General features: G+C 49.7%; 8 protein-coding genes across 27 annotated transcripts in view; 4 read left to right on the top strand and 4 right to left on the bottom strand.

Annotated features, from left to right (window-relative positions):
• LOC119843336 (butyrophilin subfamily 1 member A1-like) overlaps positions 1-25,201 on the bottom strand; it is a 1,931,986-nt gene that overhangs the window by 490,745 nt on the left and 1,416,040 nt on the right. The window lies entirely within an intron of this gene.
• LOC119843287 (zinc finger protein 850-like) overlaps positions 1-25,201 on the top strand; it is a 1,467,609-nt gene that overhangs the window by 617,111 nt on the left and 825,297 nt on the right. The gene's annotated exons all lie outside the window — the stretch shown is intronic.
• Positions 1-25,201, bottom strand: part of LOC119843274 (zinc finger protein 850-like) — a 1,382,451-nt gene that overhangs the window by 829,747 nt on the left and 527,503 nt on the right. For 4 of the 14 annotated variants that reach the window (XM_043496611.1, XM_043496616.1, XM_043496619.1 and 1 more), the window contains one exon: positions 180-293. The exons of 3 other annotated variants lie outside the window; for them this stretch is intronic. In XM_043496611.1, the coding sequence (XP_043352546.1) occupies positions 180-293 (114 nt within the window). Of the gene's footprint in view, positions 1-69; positions 294-1,334; positions 1,462-2,038; positions 2,340-16,566; positions 16,694-17,276; positions 18,981-19,122; positions 20,493-25,201 lie in introns of those variants that run through there. 7 more of the 14 variants (XM_038372405.2, XM_038372409.2, XM_043496613.1 and 4 more) reach the window with 6 other exon arrangements.
• LOC119843356 (zinc finger protein RFP-like) overlaps positions 1-25,201 on the top strand; it is a 1,128,717-nt gene that overhangs the window by 593,209 nt on the left and 510,307 nt on the right. The gene's annotated exons all lie outside the window — the stretch shown is intronic.
• Positions 1-25,201, top strand: part of LOC119843308 (butyrophilin subfamily 1 member A1-like) — a 910,188-nt gene that overhangs the window by 393,442 nt on the left and 491,545 nt on the right. The window lies entirely within an intron of this gene.
• Positions 1-25,201, top strand: part of LOC119843334 (E3 ubiquitin-protein ligase TRIM39-like) — a 707,078-nt gene that overhangs the window by 290,269 nt on the left and 391,608 nt on the right.
• LOC119843309 (butyrophilin subfamily 1 member A1-like) overlaps positions 1-25,201 on the bottom strand; it is an 845,206-nt gene that overhangs the window by 484,237 nt on the left and 335,768 nt on the right. The window lies entirely within an intron of this gene.
• LOC119843327 (E3 ubiquitin-protein ligase TRIM11-like) overlaps positions 1-25,201 on the bottom strand; it is a 790,215-nt gene that overhangs the window by 518,404 nt on the left and 246,610 nt on the right.

Below are 25,201 nucleotides of genomic sequence, written 5' to 3'. Positions count from 1 at the left end.
ACAAGATGGGTGGGAAGCCGTGACTGATATTTGCCTTCATGATACAAAACCTGTGACTGCAGCCCTCACCTGGGTGAGATGGTGGAGAACTGAGGGCTCTCACTCACGGCACATTTTGGGAATCCCAGCTTTTTCCTTCACTCGCAAGATGGTTCTGTCTCAGGTTCCCTGACCCTCACCTGTGCGGGTGTCTTTTGGGCTCTCTCTTTCATCACCGTCCTGGAGATCTGGGACCCACGGCTCTTCCCCTCGTTCCAGCCGGGCAATCAGGTCAGGTTTGGGACTGGAGAATCCTGCACAGGGGGTGAAATCAGGCAAGGTCAGGGTGCATGGAGCATTCGTAGAGTATTTATCACAAGGAACAAATGAGTTTTACCTGACTCTACATGGGACTGTGGTAACTCCGATGGTTTGGGAGTAGCAGATATCTGGGGGTTGGGGTTGGGGCAGGGGTGTTGTCACACCCTCACTAGGAGTTCTCAGGGTAGATGAGGTGTGGGGGACTTTCTGGCACATGCAGCTCTGGTGTTAAACTCCTGCCTATTTCCAAACCAGCACATCGGTGCTGGATCTAGCAGTGCTGGAGGAGCTGCCGCACCCCCTGGCTTGAAGTGGTTTCCATTATACCCAGGGTTTACAATTGGTTCAATGGCGCTCAGCCCCCACTGTACAGATTGTCCCAGCGTCCCTGAGCCTGTAGCACCGAGAGCTCTCCCCATGGATGGAGCTCGTCCCAAGAGGACCGGTGAATGGTGTGTGAAGGAGAAATAACACAGGCAGGGCAATCCCCTGCTTCTGGCCCCTTGAAAGCTGGAGAGATGGGGATGAATTAGCCTGTCCATTAGATTTCTGCCTCCCCTGTTCCCTTGAAGGGGGTATGGAGATGAACGTATCTCTCACAGTGGAGCTGTGGACTCTACAAGGGGTTCTCAACCTTCTTCTCTCTGAGACCCCCGCAACATGGTATAAAAATGCCATGGCCTACCTCTACCACACCAACTGTTTTTCTGCATATAAAAACCAGGAGCAGCATTCGGGGGTAGCAAGCAGGACAATTATTTGGGGTCCCATGCCACATGGGGTACCACAAAGCTAAGTTGCTCTGGCTATAGCTCCAGCCCCATGCAGTGGAACTTCCACTTTGTAACCTGTGTCCCAGCAAATCTAATGCCGGCCCTGCATGGCGGCCCCCCTGAAACCTGCTCACGGCCCCACAGGGGCCCCTGGTTGAGAACCACTTCACTTTGAGACCCATTCCTTTCTAATCCAACTGAGCAGAGTCAGAAATGCAGACCCTACGGCTTATAATACCTGAGGACACAGGAAACCCTTACCCAGCGAGGTCACCATCTCATAGTTCTCTTGCATGACATCCCTGTAGAGAGCTCTCTGAGCGGGGTCCAGCAGAGCCCCCTGCCCCTGGGTGAAATACACAGCCACCTCCTCGAAGGTCACCGGCATCTGGAACAACAAGAATCCCCCACTCAGCACCTGCTGCCCCAGCCACAATCCCACTAGTCATGGGGGAGGAGACCCAGAAAAGCAACCCCCCCCCCAGACACACACCCGGCTCAGAGTAGCTGGGAGGCTTCAGGGGGTGGGAGAAGGTGAGAGCTCCTTGTCCCCCCAGCAGGCGGAGCAGGGCAGGGTCTTCTCATTTCCCACTCGCCTGCCAGCCACAGGCAGATACGGGAAGCCGAGCTCTGAGCCGGGGCAGGGACAGGAATCCCGGCAGCTTCCCTTCGTATTTCACAGCAGCCTCTGCCCAGTGGGGTCAGGCTCCAGCACTGGGTGTCTGGCCAGTTTTCCCAGCCCTGCCCAGGGGGGTGTTTCCTGCTTCACAAAAGGGGGAATGTTCCCCCACCCCGCGCCAATGGGCCTGTTCTGCACGGCGCAGGCTGGCTCCCCCCGCGCCGCACACACCGGGAGCTGGCGGCAGCTTTCCTGGGTCTGGGGCAGGGAATCGCAGCCAGCTCCGCGGGGAGCGGCCTGGGGCCAAACCCGCCCCCTGCAGCCCGGGGGGGCGGGTCCCTCTTACCTTCCCTCCGAGCGGGGCCCCCCGGGGCAGGGGCCGGGCCGGGAAGGGGGCCCTGGCCGGGCTGGGGGCTCTGCCCTGGGGGAGGCTCCCGGGAAGCCGCGGGAAGGGCCCGGCTGGAGATTCCCCTCTCCCGGCTGCAGCCAGGGCTCCGGGCTCCCAGCACCAGCCGCCGGGGCTCGGGGATCTCGCCGGGAGCCAGAGTCGCCGCAGCGGCTGCGAGTCACTTCCTGCGGCCGGGCCTGAGCTCCGCGATCGCTCCCCCCAGAGCCGCCCCCCAGCTGCTCCTGGGTCCTAGCGATCAACCGATCTCCTGCAGCGCTCTGCCCCAGACCCTGCCCCCTTGGGGCCCCACCTCCCCTGGGCACAAACAGCTTCTCCCCACATTAAGGGGGCAACGTGCATAAAAGCCACCTGTTAGTGACGACAGAACGGATACATCTAGACCCCAGGGACGGGGGAGAACTGGCGTTTCTAATGGAAATTGGGGATTGTTCCAGAGAGTCCCCAGTATCCTCAAGCACGTGGGGGTGAGAGGTCCTGGTCCTAGACAGGCTGCCCAGAGCCCTAGCAGCAGGGGACACATTTCTCTGGGACACTGACTTTGTGTGACACCTCACCCTAGACACAGAAATGTCGTTTTTCCAGTGCTTAATTTGTGCCAGGGCTTCCCAGGGGTGAGCCCCAGACAGCACCTCTGGGCCTGACAGTTCATAGCCCCAGCACTTTGAATAGTGGGGGTGCTGAAGGTCAGTGCCTTTATCCCTGTCCCTTTATCCCTTTATTCCCCCCTCCCCCTTCCGAGCCTACAGCTGGGACCTGGGCCCTGGCGGGCCAGCAGATGGGGCGCAGGATGCTGGCAGCGGAGCCCTGGCTAAAACCGGAGGGTGCTGCAGCACCCCCTGTACCACTAGTTCCCTTGCCTATGGCCCCAGCACCTCTGCACTGGGCAGTTCAGGGCCCCGGCACCTCTGGGTGTGCTGCATCAATTATGAATGTAAAAAAAAAAAAATTCCCCTGGGAGTTTCTGCCATAGGACTTGGAAGGATGATGAGAATGTATCTCAGGCAAACAGGCCCCTCAAGCTAAAGAGAGAGGGTGTGACCCCCATCCGTTGCACCAGAGGGGGCAGGAACTAAACATTTTGCATTTTAGGAGACACACAGCTCTGGAGGGGGAGAAAGAAACAGGACCCTGCCCTGAAAACAGAGGGCCTGTCACCTGGCTCACAGCTTGAAATAGTCTTTTGTCTGGAGGTCACCCTCAGAAGAATCCTTTTCAAAGGTTCATTGGATTCTGGAAGAGATCGATCCAGCAGCTGTGTTTAAATGGAACTATTCAGTGACTCCGGGAGAAAAGTAACAAACTGTTGCACATTGACTCCTTAAAGGGAGAACAACCTTAACATTCCTCTGACTGTTCCAGGACAGGGCTGGACTTTACAGAACACCCCTTCCTGGGAACTTTTGGGGCTGGGCAGAGTCAGTGCTCTGAAACCTGGAAAGTGGGGAAGATCTCGGACCCCAGGCTCCAGCCCCTGCATCTGCTCGGCTAATTTTATCCCTACAGCCGGAGCCCCTCTCCCCGCCCCCCTCCCCAACCAGAGTCAGCTGACGCCCATTCTGAGACTTGTTGCAGTATCTTCTTTTGCTTGAGTTTTTGTTTTGTTTTATTTTTGCAGTATAGATAGACATACCCTGAATGAGGCAGGGTCCTGTGTTAATGAGAGCTGCAGTGTGTGATCCTGTCATTAAAGATTATATAATAATGCACAGACACAAGGGGGCTGAATTTAAAAAGCCCAGACATCCTTGATTATGGCCCTGCCTCAGACTGCTCTACTTTGCACCGTTCAGAACATACTTTTACTGGAATATTTTGAGGGTAAAGTGGATAGAAATCTGCTCCAGTTTTCCTGCTCTACCATAGAATTATTGAATAGGAAGTTATTACATCCTCCAATCTTGCCCCTTTTCTCTCCAATAATCAAATATTGAGGTACACATTTTCCCTTTTATTCACTTACTCAATTTTACTGCACCTCCCTCAGATGTTGATCACTTTCTCTCTGTTGAAGGATTACTAATATAATCTCTGCATAAAGATCACTTATTTTTCCTTTAAATACCCACTTGATACAAAACCTTTCAGATTTTTGCTTTTTTCCTATTGACGTAGCCAATTTGTGTAAATCTGCTCAGATTTTTCCTCATTATCAAATGCTGCTATAAATTCTTCTCGACATTCACAGATTATTTCTCTCTGGAATTACTGAATGATACCAGATTCCCTCAGTTTGGGAGGAAATTGACTGTCCTGAGTCATTCCCACTGCAGGGGGTTGGGGTTTAAACTCCACAAGGATCAACTTTCCCAGTGACATTTGAAAATGGAGATGTTTCCTCCCTGTTCGAGGAGCTGTGATGTTGATATAGGGATGTCTCATTCCCAGCAGAGGGTAAAACATTAACAAATCCCTCCTTCGTAGCTCCAGCATTAAACAGAGGAGTGGGGTTTGGATGCTGTTAGCATGGTATCCTCCCATGTAAAAGCAAGCTGGATAGAATCTGTTGCCCTAGGGGGGAAATCCCTGCTTCACAGTCTTTTAGATGCCTTAAGGATGTACTAACTGTGCTTTTGAGGGGAAAAGAGAATAAATGAGGTGAGACAGGTTGGAGCTCTGGCTGGAGTCCAATCCTGCTTCCTATAAGACAATCTCTCCTCTGCTTTTTCCACCAAATGCATCCGATGAAGTGAGCTGTAGCTCACGAAAGCTTATGCTCTAATAAATTTGTTAGTCTCTAAGGTGCCACGGGTACTCCTTTTCTTTTTATAAGACAAAAGAAAACAATGATCCACAAAAGGGGAGAGAAAAGCTCAGCAAAGAGAAATCGCAGCCTCTGGTGCGGGGGCTCAGTCTCCCTTGCAGCCTCACTGCAGGAGAAAGCTGGGCATGGCCTGCCGGCTGATCAGCCCCTCTGAGACGTGGCAAACTTCTCTCTGCATTGGGCTGGCTAAGCCATTGCTTGGAGCTGCCTCTCTGCTCACAGGCTATCAGCACTGGTGCAAAATGTGGCGCTGTCTTGGTGGGCTGAGCCAGACGTGCAGGAAACAAAAGGCAAAAGGAGAGGGAGATAGCAGAAGAAATGGGTGTGTGGGAGGGAATGGTGGCAGCAGACCCCCAAGTCGCACATCTATGGGGGGGGGGTTCAGGATTTAGCTGAAGCCGGTAGAGTTTTCATAGAATATCAGGGTTGGAAAGGACCTCAGGAGGTCATCTAGTCCAATCCCCTGCTCAAAACAGGACCAATCCCCAATTTTTGCCTCAGATCCCTAAATAGCCCCCTCAAGGATTGAACTCACAACTCTGGGTTTAGCAGGCCAATGCTCAAACCACTGAGCTATCCCCTGGGATGTTGGCTGGTTTCCCCGCTCTGGCTAGCCTTGGTCAGGTCGTCCTTGAGCATCAGGATGATGAAAGCCCAACCGTGCTATGTGGGTACCAGAACACAGCGAGGTTTGGTAGCCACGATGGTATATCTTGCTCCTTCCTGTCCCTGGGAGCTCCAGATAAAATGTCCAAGCAGGAGAGCAAAGCAGATTTCATTAACATTAACCTTTCAAGAGATGTGAGATTTCAGCTATAACATTCCCTCCCATTTCCACAATCTTTCAGCCCCTAGCCCCAGTGATTGCAAAGGGACTGGGGTAAAATTAGGCAGGTGGTGAGCTAAGTTCCCTGTAAGCAGCCTATTTAGTGCCACGCAGCGAACCCACCTGGAGACCTGCCATGGCCGGGAGAGGGGCGCCCCTCCTCTGGCCCCAACCAAGACCAGCGCCCAAGCTGCCATGGCCAGGGCCACCGCCCAGCCCCAAGTATGCCGTGGACTGGACCTGCTGCAACTGGGGTGGACCTACCCTAGCCCGGCCCCAGCCGTAGTGGCCCAGCCTGGCCCCAAACCTGAACCCGGGTGGCAGGGCCTGGCCACGAACCTGGGCGTCCCGGCCTGCACCCAGCCAAGCATGGGGCAGTGCAGTGCGGCCCAGAGCCAGCCACGGCCAGGATGGTCCAGCCCGAACCTGGGTGGACCAGCCCAGAGCCAGACGCAGCCGCGGTGGCGTAGCCCGGCCCAAACCCAGACGTGGTGGCCTGGCCCAGCCCCGAACCCAGGCGGCCCAACCTGGACCCAGCTGCAGCAGCGTGGCCCAGCCAAACCCAAACCCAGGTGGCCCGGCCTGGAACCAGCCACGGCTGGGCAGCACGGCCTGAATCCAGTTGCAGCCAGGCAGCCCAGCCGAGACCCAGCCGTGTTGGCCTGGCCCAGCCCAGCTGCGGTCAGGGCGGCCTGGCCCAGCCCTATCATGGGGCACCCCTCCCTGAACCTAGCCCTGGCCTGGACCTGCGGGGGCCAGTCTAGGGGAGCCTATCCTGCAGCCACAATGGGGAGAGGTGCCTCTCCCCTCCCAGCCCAGGTACTGCCGTGGGGAGACAGAACTGGGTGGAATCCTCTATCCCTGATGTAGCCCCGGAGCACTCTCCTGCATCCCAGACCCCTCATCCCCGGCCCCACCCCAGAGCCCACACCCCCAGCCGGAGCCCTCACACCCCTGCACCCCAACCCTCTGCCTCAGCCCTGAGCCCCCTCCCACACTCTGAATCCCTCAGACCCACCCCCACCACATGAATTTTATTATGTGCACTGATATGAAGGTAATGTGTCACCCATCACCTCCATATAGGTGCACATAACAAACTTCATTCTGCACATGGGTGGGAAAAATTAGAGGGAACACTGGTGGTAAGGCTGAGAGAACAGGGGCTTTGGGAAACCCAGCTCAGTGATCACAATCGCTTTAGCACAATGGGTGAGTATATCTCCTACAAATAGACCTAGAGGCCAATGGCCTGATTCTCCCCTCACAACAACTTCACGCTGGTGTAGACAGGTCACATGGCCCCAGTGGGATTACTCCTGATTAGTACCAGGGGGAGGGAGAGGAGGATGAGCCCGGGAGGCCAATCAGACTGTTCCTGATTTGTACTGGGGTCAGGGAGGGAGGCACAATTTTTCAGTGAGTTTTCTCTCGTCGGGAAGTTTGAGGAGCTTGTGACAGGGCAGGGATGAAGTTGGCTGGGTGACCTCTCTGTGCATTTCCATCCCAGATCACGTCTGCATCGCCTTTACCTTTCACCTTACCTCTGCAGTTGGCAGCCATTTCATGCAACACAAAGGAGACTGGGAGTGGGAGAAACTAAATTCAACTTTATTATTCCAAAGGACAAGCAAAAGGCCGACTCCTTTCCCCAGCTCCAGCCCAGCTCAGTTCAGTCCCAGCCCAGCCCACTGCTCCACCCAACTCCAGCAACAGAGCAACAGCTACACATTGGGAGAAACATGCCGATAAGCCGTGAGAGGTGCTGGGAGCCCGTCACAAAAGCAAATCCCCCGAGAGCAGGGACTCCAAAGAGCTCAGGTTAGAGGGATGCAGGTTGGGGTGAGTGGGGCAGAGACAGTGGCTATCGTCCCCACACAGGACACAGCGGTAGATGGGGAGGGGGTGACCAGTTGGGCTGTCAGGCTCCTCATCTCCCTCTGGCCTCCACAATAGGGATCTGCCTGGCTTGAAACCTGCCCAGGTCTCCTGACATCCCTGGCCTCCTCCTCACCTCGGCCCAGCCTCATCCTCTCAGCAATCAGGAGACGCTGCCCCCTTAACACAACATTCCTCTTGGGCAGGATTCACAGCATTTTACAATTCAGGCACCACTTGACCGGACTCTCGCAGGAGAATCCCTTTCTCTCTCTGGCTTTATCAGGGTTCCCTCCCCACTCTGAACTCTGGGGTACAGATGCGGGGACCCACATGGAAGCCCCCCGAAGCTTATTTCTACCAGCTTAGGTTAAAAACTTCCCCAAGGCACAAATCCTCTGTCCTTGGACGGTATGCTGCCACCACAAAGTGATTTAAACAAAGAATCAGGGAAGGACCACTTGGAGCTCCTATTCCCACAAAATATCCCCCAAGCCCTACACCCCCTTTCCTGGGGAGGCTTGAGAATAATATCCTAACCAATTGGTTACAAACTGAGCAGAGACCGAAACCCCTGGGTCTATAGGACACTGAAAATCAATCCGGTTCTGAAAAGAAGAATTTTATTTAAAGTAAAGGTAAAAGAATCACCTCTATAAAATCAGGAGGGAAGATAACTTTACAGGGTAACAAAAGATTCACAAACACAGAGGAACTCCCTCTCGGCTTAGTTTCAAAGATACAAAAAACAGGAATAAACCTCCCTCTAGCAAAGGGGAAATTCACAAGCTAAAACAAAAGATATTCTAACACACCTTGCCTGGCTTTACTTACTATTTTTGTAATATTAGAGACTGGTTCAGGATTGGTTGGAGGAGATGGATTTCTCCCTGGCCTCTCTCAGCCCCATCAGAAAGCACAAACAAAGAGCACAAAAAAAGGCCTTCCCCCCCAAGATTTGAAAGTATCTTCTTTCCCCATTGGTCCTTTTGGTCTGGTGCCAACCAGGTTATTTGAGCTTCTTAACCCCTTACAGGTATGGAGGAATTCTAGGCTACCCTTAGCTGTATGGTTATGACAGGCTCTGATGCAGCGAGTTCACAGTTCTCAGCCTCAGCTGCCTGGCTCTCAGGTGCAAACCCAGCAGATTCCCAGCTCCGTTCCCCCCACCCCCATCTCCCACCCTCTACGCCTCCTGGCTATGCCCCACACCACTGCAGGGATCAGGCAGTAACTTCTTTCCCCATTTCAGTGTCTGCCTCTGGGAGAGTGAATCTAGCTTGCACCCTCAGTTTTTGTGCTGAGGGATATTGATAATTGTCATTGTTCAAAGAAAAAAAATCACTTGACAAGGGATAGAAAAAGATAAACATTTATTTGAAAAGGACCGTTCTTGCAAATGAGCATTTGTTTCATGAAGCAGTCTGTTAGGAGATAGATATTCAGTCCTGTCTGTAAAGGCCTATACTCTAAGAATTTAGGTGTATTCTTATCACAAGGCTAGTTACAGAGGTGTAAAAGAAAGAATCAAAATCACTGTCTGCGGGTGTAAGGTCCTTCTCTCACTGTGACAGTCTGAGGCCCTATGCTTAGGCTAAGGCCTTTGGCCAAGCAGCAGGGGCAGCCATAGGCTGCGAAGTGACCGGTCACATCCTCACATTCCAACCTAGTCACATTGAAATAAGGTGCTATTGGGCTGTTCGGATACAATCCTGTCCTGATAGTGCCCATCGCCTCCAGAGAAAGGGAAGTGTCTAGAAGATGTAAAAGGAAACTTAGTTTGATAGCATCTTGTCTGGCAAGAACTCACTTATCAATAGCTGGGATGTGAAATCCTCATTTCTGTGTTTGTTCTATCACTGTAGTCCCCATATCCCCATTAAGAAAAGGAGTACTTGTGGCACCTTAGAGGCTAACAAATTTATTAGAGAATAAGCTTTCGTGAGCTACAGCTCACTTCATCGGATGCATCCGATGAAGTGAGCTGTAGCTCACGAAAGCTTATGCTCTAATAAATTTGTTAGTCTCTAAGGTGCCACAAGTACTCCTTTTCTTTTTGCGAATACAGACTAACATGGCTGCTACTCTGAAACATATCCCCATTGTTTGTCTGCATAATCTCTGTCTGGTTCTGTGATTGTTTCTGTCTGCTGTATAATTAATTTTGCTGGGTGTAAACTAATTAAGGTGGTGGGATATAACTGGGATATAATGATTACAGAATCATGTTAGGATTGGTTAGTTAAATTTCAGGAAAATGGTTGGTTAAGGTATAGCTAAGCAGAACTTAAGTTTTACTATGTAGTCTGCAGTCAATCTGGAAGTGGATGGGTGGGGGAAATGGGAACAGGGAATGGGGGTGGGGAAATTGGATCATGTTTGGCTAAGGGCAGGAATGGGAACAGGGACACAGGTGTAAGGCTCCGTGGTGTCAGAGCTGGGAAGGGGGACACTAAGGAAGGAAACTGGAATCATGCTTGCTGGAAGTTCACCCCAATAAACATCGAATTGTTTGCACCTTTGGACTTCGGGTATTGTTGTCTCTGTTCATGCGAGAAGGACCAGGGAAGTAAGTGGGTGAAGGAATAAGCCCCCTAACACCATCAATAAATCTGAGCTACATCCTGGCAGACTAATCTAACATCCAAGTACGTGACCAAACAGCCTTCGGGAACAGAGAAAAAGCCACAATACAGGGTGGGTGATAAAACATTTTCGCATTCATAATGTGAAATCCTAGAGAACCTGAAGACTCAAAATCCAGAAAATAAGTGTACCCATTTTCTTCTAAAGGGGCTAGACCTGCTTTACTTCTCGCCTCATTATTTTGTCGTGTTACTTACAAAAGTTTTAGCATCATCATAATAAACCAAAAACTCACAAACCAGCTTCCCATCTACAAATGATCTGGACTAGCCTAGACAAAAATTGAAAGCAATTTTACCAAGAGATACAAACAGGGCTATAAGATCAGAAAGGTCAAAATGTGCCTTCAGATTCATTTGGATTTCCTTCCTGGTTTGTGACACTTCCTTCTCCAGCCCTCAGGGCTCTGACTTAGGATCATGGACATCAAAACTGTGTTTCCTAAGCATGGAGAGCCAGGGACATGGCAGAAAGTGACACCTTGGGAGGTGCAGAGGTAGAACAGGGACAGGATAAAACTCTGCATTGCTAGGATAGAGGCTGCTATGTCGAGTGTGGACGGTGATTGTGCCGGGGGAAGGAGGGAATCCTTCGGATTCACCCCATCGTCCTGAAATAGCACAGAAGCTAAAACACCATATTTCACTGTCCTTGCTCCCACTTTTTTTAGCATCTGTTTAATTCTGGCACATAAGGGAGAAAATGTACAAATACTAAATGCTTTTCAGCACCGCCTAGGGTAATGTGAGACTATCTGGAAATGAGACAATCCAGCCCCAGAGGGGGAACTCAGGGACTAACGATCACTCTGCTAACGGAGGGGATCAGAATAGATAAGATGCTCAAGGTTTGTCACATTCTCTGGAGTGGTTCACAGCTATGAGTGCCAACCTACAAGCAGCCTGGCAGAAAAACAGGTAGATACCCCAAACTGGTAATTAGATTTCACCAAACTAGTGACAAATGTGAACTCCTGGATCACTATCCCAGTCTTACCCTAGACTCACAGACAGTCCCCTCAGACTCTCCAGTCTGTCTTGCCACCCAAACAAACTGGACTTTGGGATAAAAGGTCACTTAAACAAAAATCACATCATATTACGTTGCTCCCAGTCCCTATTCTCACACACTACACCCACTTTCTTTGAATTAGCTCTTTTCTGTTCAAGTTCTTCATTTGTGTTCCATGAGGCTTCTTCCTCATTTGATGAGTTATTTAGTTACAGGGGTATATGGAAATGTTCGCTACGACATTATAACAAGATACTGTTAAGTGAAAACAATGCAAGTAATGTCCCATTAGTTGTCATGAAGTTTAAACACCAAATACCCTCTTATACATTTCACAATAACTTTGATCTATCCTAATACACAAGTGAATTCGTCTAGGGCTCTGGCATGTGCTGGCACCTGTTCTCCCAGCATCAGACAGTTTACACCAGGAAATCTGGTGGAGGGTCACAGAGATGCACTGGCTAATCCCAACAACAAGACCATTGTGACCAGCCCTAGTCAGGACACTAAGAGAATTTCCCCCAGGTATGGAGGAGTCTCTGGTGTGCAGTATGGAGTTAGCGCCATGTGGAACATTTTCCACATTGAAAAAATCTCAGAGGTTTCTTCCATGTGTGGATTTGCTGATGCCTGATACTCCGGGAGCACCTAATGAATCTTCCCCCACATTCAAGGTCTCTCTGTGTGCGGGTCACGGATGTGTGAGCTCGGATTGAGTCTTTTCCTGCAATCAAGCTGTTCCTAGGGTCACTCACACCTGGGTGGATTCTCTGATGTTTAATGAGGTGCGATCACTGAATGAAACGTTTTCCCACAGGCAAGGCATTTGTGAAGTTGTGACAAGGTGGGGGGGGGCACAATGAGATTCCTCATATAGGGCAAATTGCAAAGAATGGGGCAGACAATCCTCAAAATTGGTGGCTATTCCAATATTTCAATTCACCAAGCCAGCAACAAAACAGCTTCTACAATACCTTACTGGCTACACAGAGGTGAAAGCACAGTTCCCTTGAAGCAACCAGCCTTGGGCTCCCTCCCAGACAATCCAGTGAAATATGGTGGGGTTTGTTTATCATATAAAAAGTTCTACCAATCTCAAAGGATCAGACACATTATCCGCCAAGTTAGTGAACACTAGAGTTCTTACACAAATACATGCTTACAGCCAATTCTTATTAACTAAACTAAAATTTATTAAAAGAAGAAAAGAGAGACAGTATTGGTTAAAAGATCATTATACACAGACATGAATAGAGTCCTTAGGGCAGTTTCACTGCAGAGATGGTGCTTTAGAATTGCAAAGCGTCCTTTTCAGAATCATGTCATCACGTTCTAGTCCAATGTCCAGTGTTCAATATCAGGGGGATCCAGCTGGACTGGAGATCTCAGTCTTAAGACTCAAACTCTCCACCCCCACAAATAAAGTTTAAGAAGATCTGAGATAAAAGGATCAGGTCCCAAGAGTTTTTCTAGAGATTTTTGCTGTCTCTCATCAGCAGGCAGTTCTTGGGTGAACAATAGGCTTTTGAAGTAAGCTTCTATTTCCTAAACGTCACAGGTAATTAATTACAAGGATTAACATAAGGTAATTATCCATAAAGCAGTTCATAGACAGTTAACCACAGACTTTAAAGAGACATGCAGACAATGACATTATTACACCCAAGTTTCATCTAAATGTTAATATTCCCTTTTGATCTCTGACTTAACAGAATACAACCCTAGACAGGAACTGTTTCTTTACATTGTTAACCTCTAACAAGATAAAGGTAAACATAGACTACTATAGTTACCATCTTCTTCCAGGTCTTTAAAAATAAAAGTTTACATTTCGAAGTTCTAGTCTATCTAACGTGGAATGGCTGTATTTACCATTTTTTACCATATTCACACTTTTTGAATATGTCTCTAAAAGTTGAATCTGGGTCAATTATTCTGCAAGTTTCTTAACCCTTTCTGGCCATGTGTCACAGAAATTTAGCTCCTGTGTGGATTATCCCATGTTTAATGAGGTGTGATCTCTGTCTGAAACTTTTCCCACAATTCAAGCAATTATGGGGTCTCTCTCCTGTGTGGATTGCCTGATGTCTAACAAGGTCTGACCTACGTATAAAACTTTTCTCGCAGTCCAAACACTTATGGGGTCTCTCTCCTGTGTGGATTGCCTGATGTCTAACAAGGACTGATCTCCATGTGAAACTTTTGCTACAGTCTAAGCACTTATGGTGTCTGTCGCCTTTGTGGATTGCCTGATGTTTAACAAGGTCTGATCTGTTTGTGAAACTTTTTCGACAATCCAAGCACTTATGGGGTCTCTCTCCTGTATGGATTGCTTGATGTTTAAAAAGGGCTGATCTGTTTGTGAAACTTTTCCGACAATCCAAGCACTTATGGGGTCTCTCTCCTGTGTGGATTGCCTGATGTTTAAAAAGGGCTGATCTGTCTCTGAAACTTTTTCCACAGTCTAAGCACTTATGGGGTCTCTCTCCTGTATGGACTACCTGATGTTTAACAAGGTCTGACCTACGTATAAAACTTTTCTCACAGTCCAAGCACTTATGGGGTCTCTCTCCTCTGTGAAATGCCTGATGCTGAACAAGGGCTGATCTCCACAGGAAACATTTCCCACAATCCAAGCACTTATGGGGTCTCTCTCCTGTATGGACTGCCTGATGTTTAACAAGGTCTGACCTCTGCATGAAACTTTTCCCACAGACCAAGCACTTATGGGGTCTCTCTCCTGTGTGGACTGCATGATGTCTAACAAGGGCTGATCTGTTTGTGAAACTTTTCCCACAATCCAAGCAATTATGGGGTCTCTCTCCTGTATGGATTGCCTGATGCTGAACAAGGGCTAATCTCCACAGGAAACTTTTCCCACAATCCAAGCACTTAAGGGGTCTCTCTCCTGTATGGACTGCCTGATGTTTAACAAGCTCTGACCTACGTATAAAAGTTTTCTCACAGTCCAAGCACTTATGGGGTCTCTCTCCCGTGTGGATTGCCTGATGCTGAACAAGGGCTGATCTCCACAGGAAACTTTTCCCACAATCCAAGCACTTATGGGGTCTCTCTCCTGTGTGGATTGCCTGATGTCTAACAAGGGCTGATCTGTTTGTGAAACTTTTCCCACAATCCAAGCAATTATGTTTAACAAGGTCTGACCTACGTACAGAAGTTTTCTCATAGTCCAAGCACTTATGGGGTCTCTCTCCTGTGTGGATTGCCTGATGTCTAACAAGGGCTGACCGACGTATAAAACTTTTCTCACAACCCAAGCACTTATGGGGTCTCTCTCCTGTGTGGACTACCTGATGGTTAACAAGATCTGACCTACGTATAAAACTTTTCTCACAGTCCAAGCACTTATGGGGTCTCTCTCCTATGTGGATTGCCTGATGCTGAACAAGGGCTGATCTCCACATGAAACTTTTCCCACAATTCAAGCAATTATGTGGTCTATGTCCTGTGTGGATTGCCTGATGTCTAACAAGGTCTGACCTACGTATAAAAGTTTTCTCACAGTCCAAGCACTTATGGGGTCTCTCTCCTGTGTGGATTGCCTGATGCTGAATAAGGGCTGATCTCCACATGAAACTTTTCCCACAATTCAAGCAATTATGTGGTCTCTCTCCTGTGTGGATTGCCTGATGTTTAACAAGGTCTGACCTACGTATAAAAGTTTTCTCACAGTCCAAGCACTTATGGGGTCTCTCTCCTGTGTGGATTACCTGATGTATAACAAGGGCTGATCTACGTGTGAAATCTTTCCCACAGTCTGAGCACTTATGGGGTTTCCCTCGTGTGTGGATTCTCTGATGTATAATTAGTGCTGACTCCCCACTGAAATGTTTCCCGCACTCAAGGCATTGATAGGGATTCTCTCCCATGTGGTTTCTCCTATGGTTATTGAGGTCTGAGCGGTTATTGAAGCTTTCTCCATGGTGCAAGCATTGAAGGGGTTTCTGTCCAGTATGGATTGTCTGATGTGTCACAAGGTGTGATCTCAGAATGAATCCTTTCCCACATTCGAGACACTGATAGGGTTTTTCTTCCTTGGGATTTGTCTGCTGGGCTGTGGGATCCTTGTCTCCTTCCCAACATTTAATGGATTCATCCACTTTCTTCCTTGGGGAGTTAACCAGCAGCTTCTCTGACCTGTGCCTATTTCCCCGGGCTTCTCCCTCTTCCAAGCACTGGGAAAAATTCCCTTCACCTCTTCCCAGAAACCTCCCCTGTGGTTCCACTTCCCCAGGAACGTGCTCATGATGATTCTCCTCCTCCTTCTCATTCACTCTCTCATCACCTGCTGGGAGAGAGACAATCCAGACAGGAGTCATTGTGCTAGGGAGAAAGAGGAATAGCACCGACAGAAAACCCAACACGCTAATGCTGTGAAGACTGAGCAATTGGATTCTGCCTCCACATCCCTCCCAAACACTCAGAGGGAAGGAAAGGTGGGAAGGAAATTTGTGTAGCTAACAGGACGGGTGGAGAGCCTGAGCGATATCTGCTGACGCCAGCCCTGCTTTAGGTGAGATGAGGAAGAACTCGGGGCTTTTACTCATACCACATTTTTGGGATTCTCAACTTTTACCTTCATTAGCCAGATGGTCTCTATGCCAGTCCTCACCTGTGCAGGTGCCACTTGAGATCTCTCTTTCCTCTGAGGTCTGGAGATCGGGCACCCACGGCTCTTCCCCTCGTTCCAGCCGGGCGATCAGCTCAGGTTTGGGAATGGGAAACTCTGCGCAGGGGGTGAAATCAGACCAGATGAGGATGCATGGAGCATTGAGAGAGTGTCTGTCATAAAGGGCATTCCATGTCCCGGTGCTGTGCTGGGAAAATATCCAAGGGGATGGGAACATTGTCACTGAGCCCCCTTGGTGCGGGGAGACATCTGGGGAGATGAAGAGAACTGTTACGCCCTCACTAGCAGTTCCCAGGATCTGTGCACTTTGGGGGCTTTGCTGATGCACACACAGCTCTAGAGAACCCCTGCCTATTTCTAAATCTGCAGAGCCTTCCCTATGGCTGGAGTAATTCCCATGGAGGCAGGTGAACAGGGATTATCTGTGCGAATGAGAAACAATATAGATGGGAGAATACACGGCTTCTCCCCCTTGAAAGCTGGATGGATGGGGATGGTTTAGCATGTCCATTAGGTTTGACACCCTTATCCCAATGATGAGGGTATGGAGATTCAGGTCTCTCTCACATGGCAGCTGTGGATTATAAAACCCATTACCCTTCAATCTAACTGACCAGGGAAGAACCTGACCAGATTCAGCAATGCAGGCCCTACATTTTCTCATAACTGCGGGGACGGGAATCCCTTACCCAGTGAGGTCACCATCTCGTAAATCTCCTGCATGACATCCCTGTAGAGGGCTCTCTGACCAGCATCTAGCAGAGCTCCCTGACCCTTTGTGAAATACACAGCCACCTCCTCGAAGGTCACTAGCATCTGAAACAACAAGAGTCCCCCACTCAGCACCTGCTGCCCCAGCCACAATCACACTAGTCATGGGAAAGGAAGAAAGAAAAAAATAAAATCATCTTGGAAGCTCTGGGAGGACCAGTGTAGCAGAATTCCTCTCCCACCCTGCTCAGAGCAGCCAGGAGGCTTCAGGGAGTGGGGAGAAAGTGAGAGCTGCTTGTCCCCCACAGATGACGGAGCAGGGCAGGGTCTTCTCATTTACCACACGCCTGCCAGCCACAGGCTGATACAGGAAGCAGAGCTCTGAGCTGGGGACAGGGACAGGAACCTTGACAGCTTCCCTTCGTATTTCACAGCAGCCCCTGGCTAGTGGGTTCAGGCTCCAGCACTGGGAGTCTGGAAAATGTTCCCAGTCCTGCCAAAGGGGGTTGTGTCCTTATTGAGAAATGGGGGAGTGTCTCTCCGCCCCTGCCCCCACCCCCCACTTCAATGGACCTGCTCAGAAAATCAGCAGGTTTATCACACTCTGTCCCCTCCCTGCTTCATCCTGAGTCTTTTCTGCCCCTCCCCTTCTACAAAACCCCCCTGCAGCTCCCTGAAAATCCCCTACCTGAGCTGACTCCATTATAGCCATTTTCCTTCCCTGTCCCCTGGAAGACCGCATGATCTGGAGCAAAATCTGGACGTGATTCCTCAGCCTGTCAGGGTGAGAGGGGCGATGGGGAGGTTACAGAAGCAGCTCGAGTCCATTTCACACCCCAATTCCTCCCAGGCTCCCTCTCTGCAGACACACGCTCTAGACTCTGCCATGCTGCCAGGTCAGGCCCCTCCCAGCAGAACTAAACCCACCAGGGCCACTTTTAAACCCTCCCAGTAAAAGCATCTCTGCGCCAAATGCTAGAAAAAGAGCAGAATCAAAAGAGCCACTATGGGGGTTCCCCATGACATTATCATGTAACCCCCTCTAGCTGCCCCCTTCCTCCCCAGATAATGCGGGGTTCAGCAGAGTCAGCAACTGGCTTTTCTTTTCTAAGCTCTTCCCCTTGTTCCCAGGAGAGTCAATCTGACCAGGATGGTGCAGGGAATTAATCCAGGTAGGTCTGGGAGCTGGGAACCTCTGTACCCAATTGTTGCTACTGCTGCCCCTTCCAGTCTCTCCACTCTCCCTTTTTATCATCTTCCCTCCCCCTGGGAGAACTGGTGACTGCCCCATTGTCTTGAGCCTTTGCTCTCATTAGGCAGATCAGCCACTGCCACTGCTAACCGGAGTTTGAACCTGGCTGTGTCCATGGGGGCAGCAGCTCTGGGACTTGCAGACACACAGGAAGCCCCCATGCCCACATAGGCCAAACTCACCAGCAGGTTCCTGAAAGGGGCCCTTTGTGCAGAGTCACTTTCCTGCCTGGCCCCAGCCCTGTCCCCCAGGTCTCTCCATCACTTGCAGGCTCCAGCTGAGGAGCCGGTGTCCGAAGACCCAGGGGATGTCCCATGGACTGGTTCCAGCCACCGGAGAATGTCCCCACCTAGGCTGGGCACAGAGGCGCTTTAACAGAGGTCTCTCCTCTGCTGGCTAAGGAGCAGCATGTCCATCTGGAGTTCCCCGTCAAAATGGAGGAGGCAGCAGCTTGTGACCCAGGGAGCTCAACTCCAGAGCTCTAATAACATGAGCAGCGAGAGACGCACACACCAGTCTCCTCCTCTTCCTTAGCAATAACCAGAGCCCTTTGGTGGCAGCAGATAAGGATGAGTCTCTCTGTCCTGCCCCTGCTGCCCCCAGGGACAGGCAGGAGGATGCTGATTTCACTGGCCCATCTGCACTCACCTCCTGCAACAACCAGCAGTTACTCCAGTCTGACAAGGGGTCTGGCTGAGATCTGAATTCTGCATGGAAATCAAACCAGGGCCTGGAGCAGCCCCAAACACTCAGGAGACAGACCCAAAATCAGGAGTGTGTCCCTTTTATTTTTAAATCAAATAAGAAATTGGAAGCAGGGTGTGCAGGGAAGGGAGGAGGCTGCTTTGTAGTTTCCGAGCCCTGAGGGGATAGTCTCCTCACCTCACATGCTAGTTTGACCAGTTCCAGGAAAAAAATTCCCCACTGGCTGCTGGGTGAGGAAGTCCCTCATCCTCACCTACCCCATGGGGCGGGGGAGCTGCCCTTGTATCTCTCCCCACCCCTCTGCCTTCTCCCTGCCACAGCCAGTCTGCACTTGCTCTCACATTCTCCCTCCAGCCTCCCCTCCCAACATCCCCCCTTTCCCTCACAGTGCCCCCATCACATCTTCCCTCTGTTCCATTCTCATTCCCCTCAGCCCTATAATTCTCCTCCTACAGCCTGACTCCCCTCCATTGCCCCATCCTCCCTGCCCCCATCCTGCCCCCTGCATTCCCATCACCCATCTCCTGTCACCTAACGCATCCCTGTTCCTCCCTCCTGTCCACACATCCCGGTGCACCTCTTTAGCCTCCTCCCCGTGCAGCCCAGGTGTAAACGGGAGGCATGGCTCCCAGAGAGGGGAGAGGGGGTGAAGGTTTCTCTTACCTTCCCTCCAAGTGGTGCCCTCCCTGGGAGCAGGAGCTGAGGCCTGGGAAGGGGGGCCCTGGTTAGGCTGGGGTTATTGCACTGGGAGAGGCTCCTGGGGAGCAGTGGGAATGTTCCTGGCTTACAGTATAAACCTCTCCTGTCTGCAGCCAGGGAGTCCGCCGGGAATGGGGATTCCGCACAGCACTGACCAGTTACTGCAGGAACTGCCATTCACTTCCTGCTGCTGGGAATGAGGGACCCCACTGATTACTCCCACATCACTCCAGCTCCTTGTGGGCCCGAGCCATACACCCATTCCACTGAAACCTCCCTGCCCCAGATCCTGCCCCTCAGAGCTTCCACGTCCCCTGACAACAGCACTATGGGGGCATCATCCGTAAAAGCCACCCAGGCAATGGGAGAAAAGAAAGGAGACATTCTGATCCCTGGAAGGGGGGAGAAGGGGCATGTCTGTGGAAACCCATGATTGTTCCAGAGAGTCCCCAATATCAACCGGGATTCAGGGGTGAAGGGGTCCTGGTCCTAAAGTGGCTGCCCAGAACATCAGGGGACACATTTCACGGTGACACTGACTCTGCGTGTGATTCGCTCTGGTAAGAGATTGGATCAGGCAGCAGTTTGTCAGAGATGGTCTCTGGTCTCCACATGTGGCTCGCTGGCTACTACCTACCTGGGGGAGTTTTGCACTATTGCACACGTGCATGGTTAATGAGTCATATATATATATATATTTGGGGGGGGGAAGAATAAGCTTCTGGCAAAATGTTGCTGCAGTTGTGCCTTTTGCCTATCAGAGGCCGCTGTGACACATGAAAAGCAGGAGTTCTCAGCAGAAATTAACATCTGCAGTTCCAACTTTTTCCCACCAGAGAGTGCTGTGGCAATAGAACAGAGCAGCAGCTCCCAGCCACCTAGGGAAGAGAAAGAGCCTGCCTTGTTCACAGTGCCTGTCAGGCCAGGTCAGGAGACAGGGGTTATGGGGAAACAGATAGCTTGGTGTGCTGCGGGGGGTGTGTGTGGGGTCAAACAGGTGCTCATAAGGGCTAGTGGGGAAGGACAGACTGTGGCAGGGGCTGAATGAGTGGAGGCACAGGGCCTCAGAGGGGAGGGAGGTGCAGGGCCACATGGTGATGGGGGAGTGGGTGCAGAACTACATATGGACAGAGGGTGGCTGAGTGTGGACACAGAGACACATGGAAACAGGGGGAAGGGGGTATAAAGACACATAGAGACAGGGGTGGCTGAGTGGGGGCACAGAGACACATGAGGATAGAGGGAGTGGGTGTCTGAGTCAGGGTGGAGGGACACATGTGAACAGGGGGTGCAAGGACACATGGGGCGGCAGGAACAGATGGGGACAGGGGCAGATGTGCCTGATTGAATGGGAGTGGCTAGGGGTCAGCCAGGGTCTGCAAGGGGGAAGCTCTCTAACAATCCCTCCTCACCTCCCAAAAAAACCTGTTCCATGCTTTCCCCACCCATACCCCCAAACTCTCCAAGTTCACACCCAGGCTCCTTCCCAACAATTTACTTCCCTCTCCTTCAGTTTCTCCGTTACCCCTGACTACCCCGAAGCCTTTTCATTGCTTCTGAGGGGCACGGGAAATATGGTTCTGTATTGTAGTTTAAATGAATAATTACTCAGAGTTCTGCATTAATATGCCTAATAAGAAATCTATTTGTCAAAAAACATTTCCTGAATTTCTTTGTTCTCTGTATTGTTACAGACATACCTGCAGACTGGTATTTTGAAATAAATTCCCAAAATAATTGAAACTGGCATGATTGTATTCTGTTATTTTGAGGAATAAAATATGCAGAATTTGGTAAAATTTTAAAATATTGTGCACAGAATTTTTAATTTTTTGGCGCATAATTTTTAATTATTTTGGAGCAGAATTCCCACAGGAGTAAGTAGCCCTGGGCCTAATCTACAAAGCCTGCTCCCCTAACTCGGGCAACAAAGTTGTCACTTGTCAATGCTTTGCAGCCAAGTTCCCTCTGGTGATTTGTAGGGCCAGATTAACCCATCACTGGGCTCTAGACAAAACCCCCTTATGTCTGCCCCAGCCAGGGTGCCGCCTATGGAGCTGTCCCTGGTAGGCCACTGTGGGGATTTGTAGGGCTTCATTAACTCATCACTGGGCTGTAGGCAAAACCTCTCACATCCACCCCACCCCTGGGACTCCCCACAGGCGTTACAGCACAAATGGCAGCCAGCACAATTTCCTAGTTGTAGCTGTTACCAATATCTAAACCCAGATATTCCAGAGAAGTTAGCAGGGAGCATGCTCAGAGGGAGAAACTAAGGTTCCCCCGGTAACTTTTACCCTGAAAATATAACTACTGCTGAGTGAGCTTTGGCACCTAGGGGGTTCGTCAAGGGTTTTGTATGGCTCCATGGAGCCTAAACTGGGATTTAGGCACCTAATCCCGGATTTATGTGTTTAGCCTAGGGTCTGGGTGCCTATGTGCCATTGTGAACCAGCCCTCAGTCTCTGTAATGTGACCGTATGTAGCAGAAGCACCTGGGTTCATCGGATGTGAAGAATGTCAGGGTCTCTTTCCTTTCACAACACTACAATCAGTGCTGTCGGCAAACCCTTCCCACACAGCAGCTACAAGCATGCTCTTGCACCGAGCAGCCCACTGATATCCCAGGGTGTGACAAAGTGGGAATGTTCTTAATGTTTTCTCAGAATAATGTGTGTGTGCCTCAGTGTCCCCAATGTGCTACTCAAGCGTCGAGGTGGTGGGACAAGGGTGTGTTATCATTGCGAAGACCCCTAGAGGGCAGGGGTGACTGCAGACTGGTTGCCTGGGCACAGAGAATGGCTGAACACTCTGTATCCTGGCAAGTGGTGGCTGGAGCCCGTCCTCTGCAAGTAGCCAGGCAAAGATGTTGGAGAACAAAGAGAGAGGGGGAGGTTAGGTGTCCTGTTTGCCCAGGAAAGAGACAAAGCATGGAGAAGTGCAGCTGGGAGTGACTGAGGATGGGGGGCTGGAAGTGGGTCAGTCTCCTGCTTTGGGACTCAACAAGGAGAGCCCAGGGCTCTGGATCTCCCCCAAGGTGGACTTTGCTGAATGCTCCTGACTTCTGTGCTACAAGCTCTGTTCTACGCTGTGTTCCCAACGACTACAAACCCTTGTTTTCCAAGCTGGCTGAGAGTCACTGCTGACCGCAGAGCTGGGGTGCACGGCCCCTTTGAGGGGCGTGTAAGTCTTCCCCAGGTGTCTCAACCAGATGCACTCCCTGTGGGGAGCTCACAATGTGAACAGGGGTGCTGCTCGCTCCAATGTCAGACCCAGGAGGTGCTTTAGCTGAGGAGGCTTCTTGCCCTGGTGCCAGTCTCCGAGGGGAGACACACCACACTAGAGTCCTGCCTGGCTTCATTCAGAGCCGCCCCAGAGCACCAAGACTGGGACTCCGTGACACAGGGCTGTCTTAAACCCAGATCTCCCCTGCAAGCTCTCATTGCCTGAGCTATCAGATGAATGAAAAGGGAGCGGCCTGCCGGGTGGACATCCTATACAGTTTTGGAAACAAATACAGAGCATGTCTAGTCACTACAGCTACAGTCTATTTCTGGATGCTTTGGAACCAGAAGATCAGCCCCACACTCTGCACGTGTGCTGAGACACATCATAATGAGCTGAAAATATTTTTGCTACGCCTCTCAGGGTGCGTCCTCAGACCTATTGCAGCCACAGGCTCATTGATATAACTATCCTCATGTAAGACAGAGGTAACAGACAATGCAGTCTAAGTTACATTTTCCGGCAGTGCCTAGCTAGTAAGAGATAAAGTTTGCATAGCATGTGGTGAGCAAGCTTCTAAAGGCTGAGATCAAAGAGGAATCTTTACATTTTAAAGCACCAAAATCGTTAATCAATTGGTTCATTCTCACGGGAGAAGAGTGCCCCCACTTTGTCTAAGTTGCTTATAAAGGGGTTCCCTGCACAGCAGGATCTACCATCACTATCCGGCCTTTATTCTCCTGCTCAGGACAGATGTCCTAACCTGCGCAGGGCAGGGAGAAGGAGCCAGATCACTTTAAATTTCAACCTTAACCCATTTATTGAAATTTAGTCAGGCCAAAACTGTGAAATATCATAATGGCATTTCTACCCAGCGCAATGCTCAGGAAAGGTGAGATGAGTGCCTCACTGCTTCACTCCTCCTCTTTGGACTTGAAAAACCTAATGTGGGTTACACCTGGATGATACAAAACTTTAAAAATGTTCAAGACAGATCAAAGGTCTGATAATTATTAGAATTTTGGGGGAAGGTTTCCTGCACATGTCTGTGGTTACCCTGACTGCCACTGTCAAAATTAAGGCCACCTTAATTCTGAATGAGAGCGTCCACACAGGGGTTTAAGGTGCTAGTATTTATGTGCATTAACTTCAGACCTTTAGTGTCAGACCATGCAGACAAGCCCTCAATGAGTAAAGGGAAGGGAATAAGGGAAATTAGGGGGAGGGGGTGGAATCCCCTGCTAATTCCTTTAGTTTTAAATGCTTCAACTGGTTTTCCATGATGCCCTCACAAATGGGCGCAGATATTCAGACACAGCGCCTGGCAAAAGAGCAGGAGTAATAGCCACACAATCAGTGCCAGAGTTTTCAGCCCATCAACAATAATGGTTCATTTAACATCAGAGTCAGTAGTATAGTCTGTGTCTATAAGACAATGGGTGTTTATACTATGGGGTAACTAATCTGCAATAGCGATCCCACTGTGAAAACATAAAAGAGGCAAAGCACTTCAGTTTCACCAAAAGGTAAACTAGGTGTAAAGGAAAAATAAGAGTAGGCCTAAAATTTGGTCAAGAAAACTGTGTAAGTGGTCAAGGGGCAGGAGGAGAGAGTGTGGAAAATTACTGACAAGACACAATTGCAACAGCCAATCTTGTTTAATGTGACTGCAACAATTAGTGTTAGGAAAGCCCTTAAACGCAAAAGAACAAACTGTGAATAACAGGAAAAGCTTGTTTTTGCTGTATTCATAATAAGGGAAAATATTAATAAGGAAGTATGTGTAACGAAATATGGTTTTGATCTATACTATAAGCTTCTGTGTTCCCTTTTTCAAAAGAGCTGCCAGAATGGTGGTCTCTCCCTGCATGCTTGTAATAAAGGAGCCTCAGGCTGTTCTGATCCAAACACAACACATGGTAAATTTTTCCACAGGATAGGTGTGGTCAGCACTGTGTCCTCCTGACTAAGGCAAAGGAGAAACAGAACAGTTCTTTTTAAAGAACCTTTGACTTTGGCCGGACAAATTAGTACATATTTCAGAATGAAGAACATCCCTGAAATGTATCACAACAAAAAAAGTAGCATCTATAAAAGGCTTGTGAACTTAAAATAAGCCATTAGAAGTATAAAAAATGCTGTAGAAAAATCAACATCAATGCATACAATAAATGACATCATAGAAAAGTAAAATGTGCATTTCAGTGTGTGCAGAATGGGGGGTTACTCACAGAAATAAGGTTTTTAAATCAACTGTCAATTACAAGCGGTGGTGGAGAATCGTATGTTCCCGGAAGGGCAAAATGGCATCCAATGTTACAGGATTGTACCGCCATTCTAGGTGTGGTGGAAAATTAACCACACATTGTGGTTTGGATCAGAACAAGCCTGAGGCCAGCTTTATTCAAGCATGTGCATACAGGGAGAGTCAGCCGGAGGTGCTCTACCGTAAACAGAAAATACAGGAGCTTATATAGCTGAAAACCAAAATTGGCTAAGCACACTTCCATCAAGAGCATCTTTTCCTTATTTGGCATGTAATGCAAGCTTTAACAGTAGTTTACCTTATTTGGAATATAGCAAAACAAGCTTTTCCTGTTATTGACAGGTGTTTCCTTTGCGGTTAACGGTCTTTTCTAACTTCTAGCAGTTATGGTTACATTTCTTAAGTTGTGCTGTTATAGTTGTCCCACAATGGAATTTTCCCCACTCTCTTCTTATGCTTCATATAC

The sequence above is a fragment of the Dermochelys coriacea genome, chromosome 14 (assembly GCF_009764565.3).
Source record: "Dermochelys coriacea isolate rDerCor1 chromosome 14, rDerCor1.pri.v4, whole genome shotgun sequence".
In the NCBI taxonomy this organism is placed as follows: Eukaryota; Metazoa; Chordata; order Testudines; family Dermochelyidae; genus Dermochelys; species Dermochelys coriacea.
Note: the sequence above shows the minus strand (reverse complement) of the source record. Positions and strands in the feature narration are given on the sequence as shown.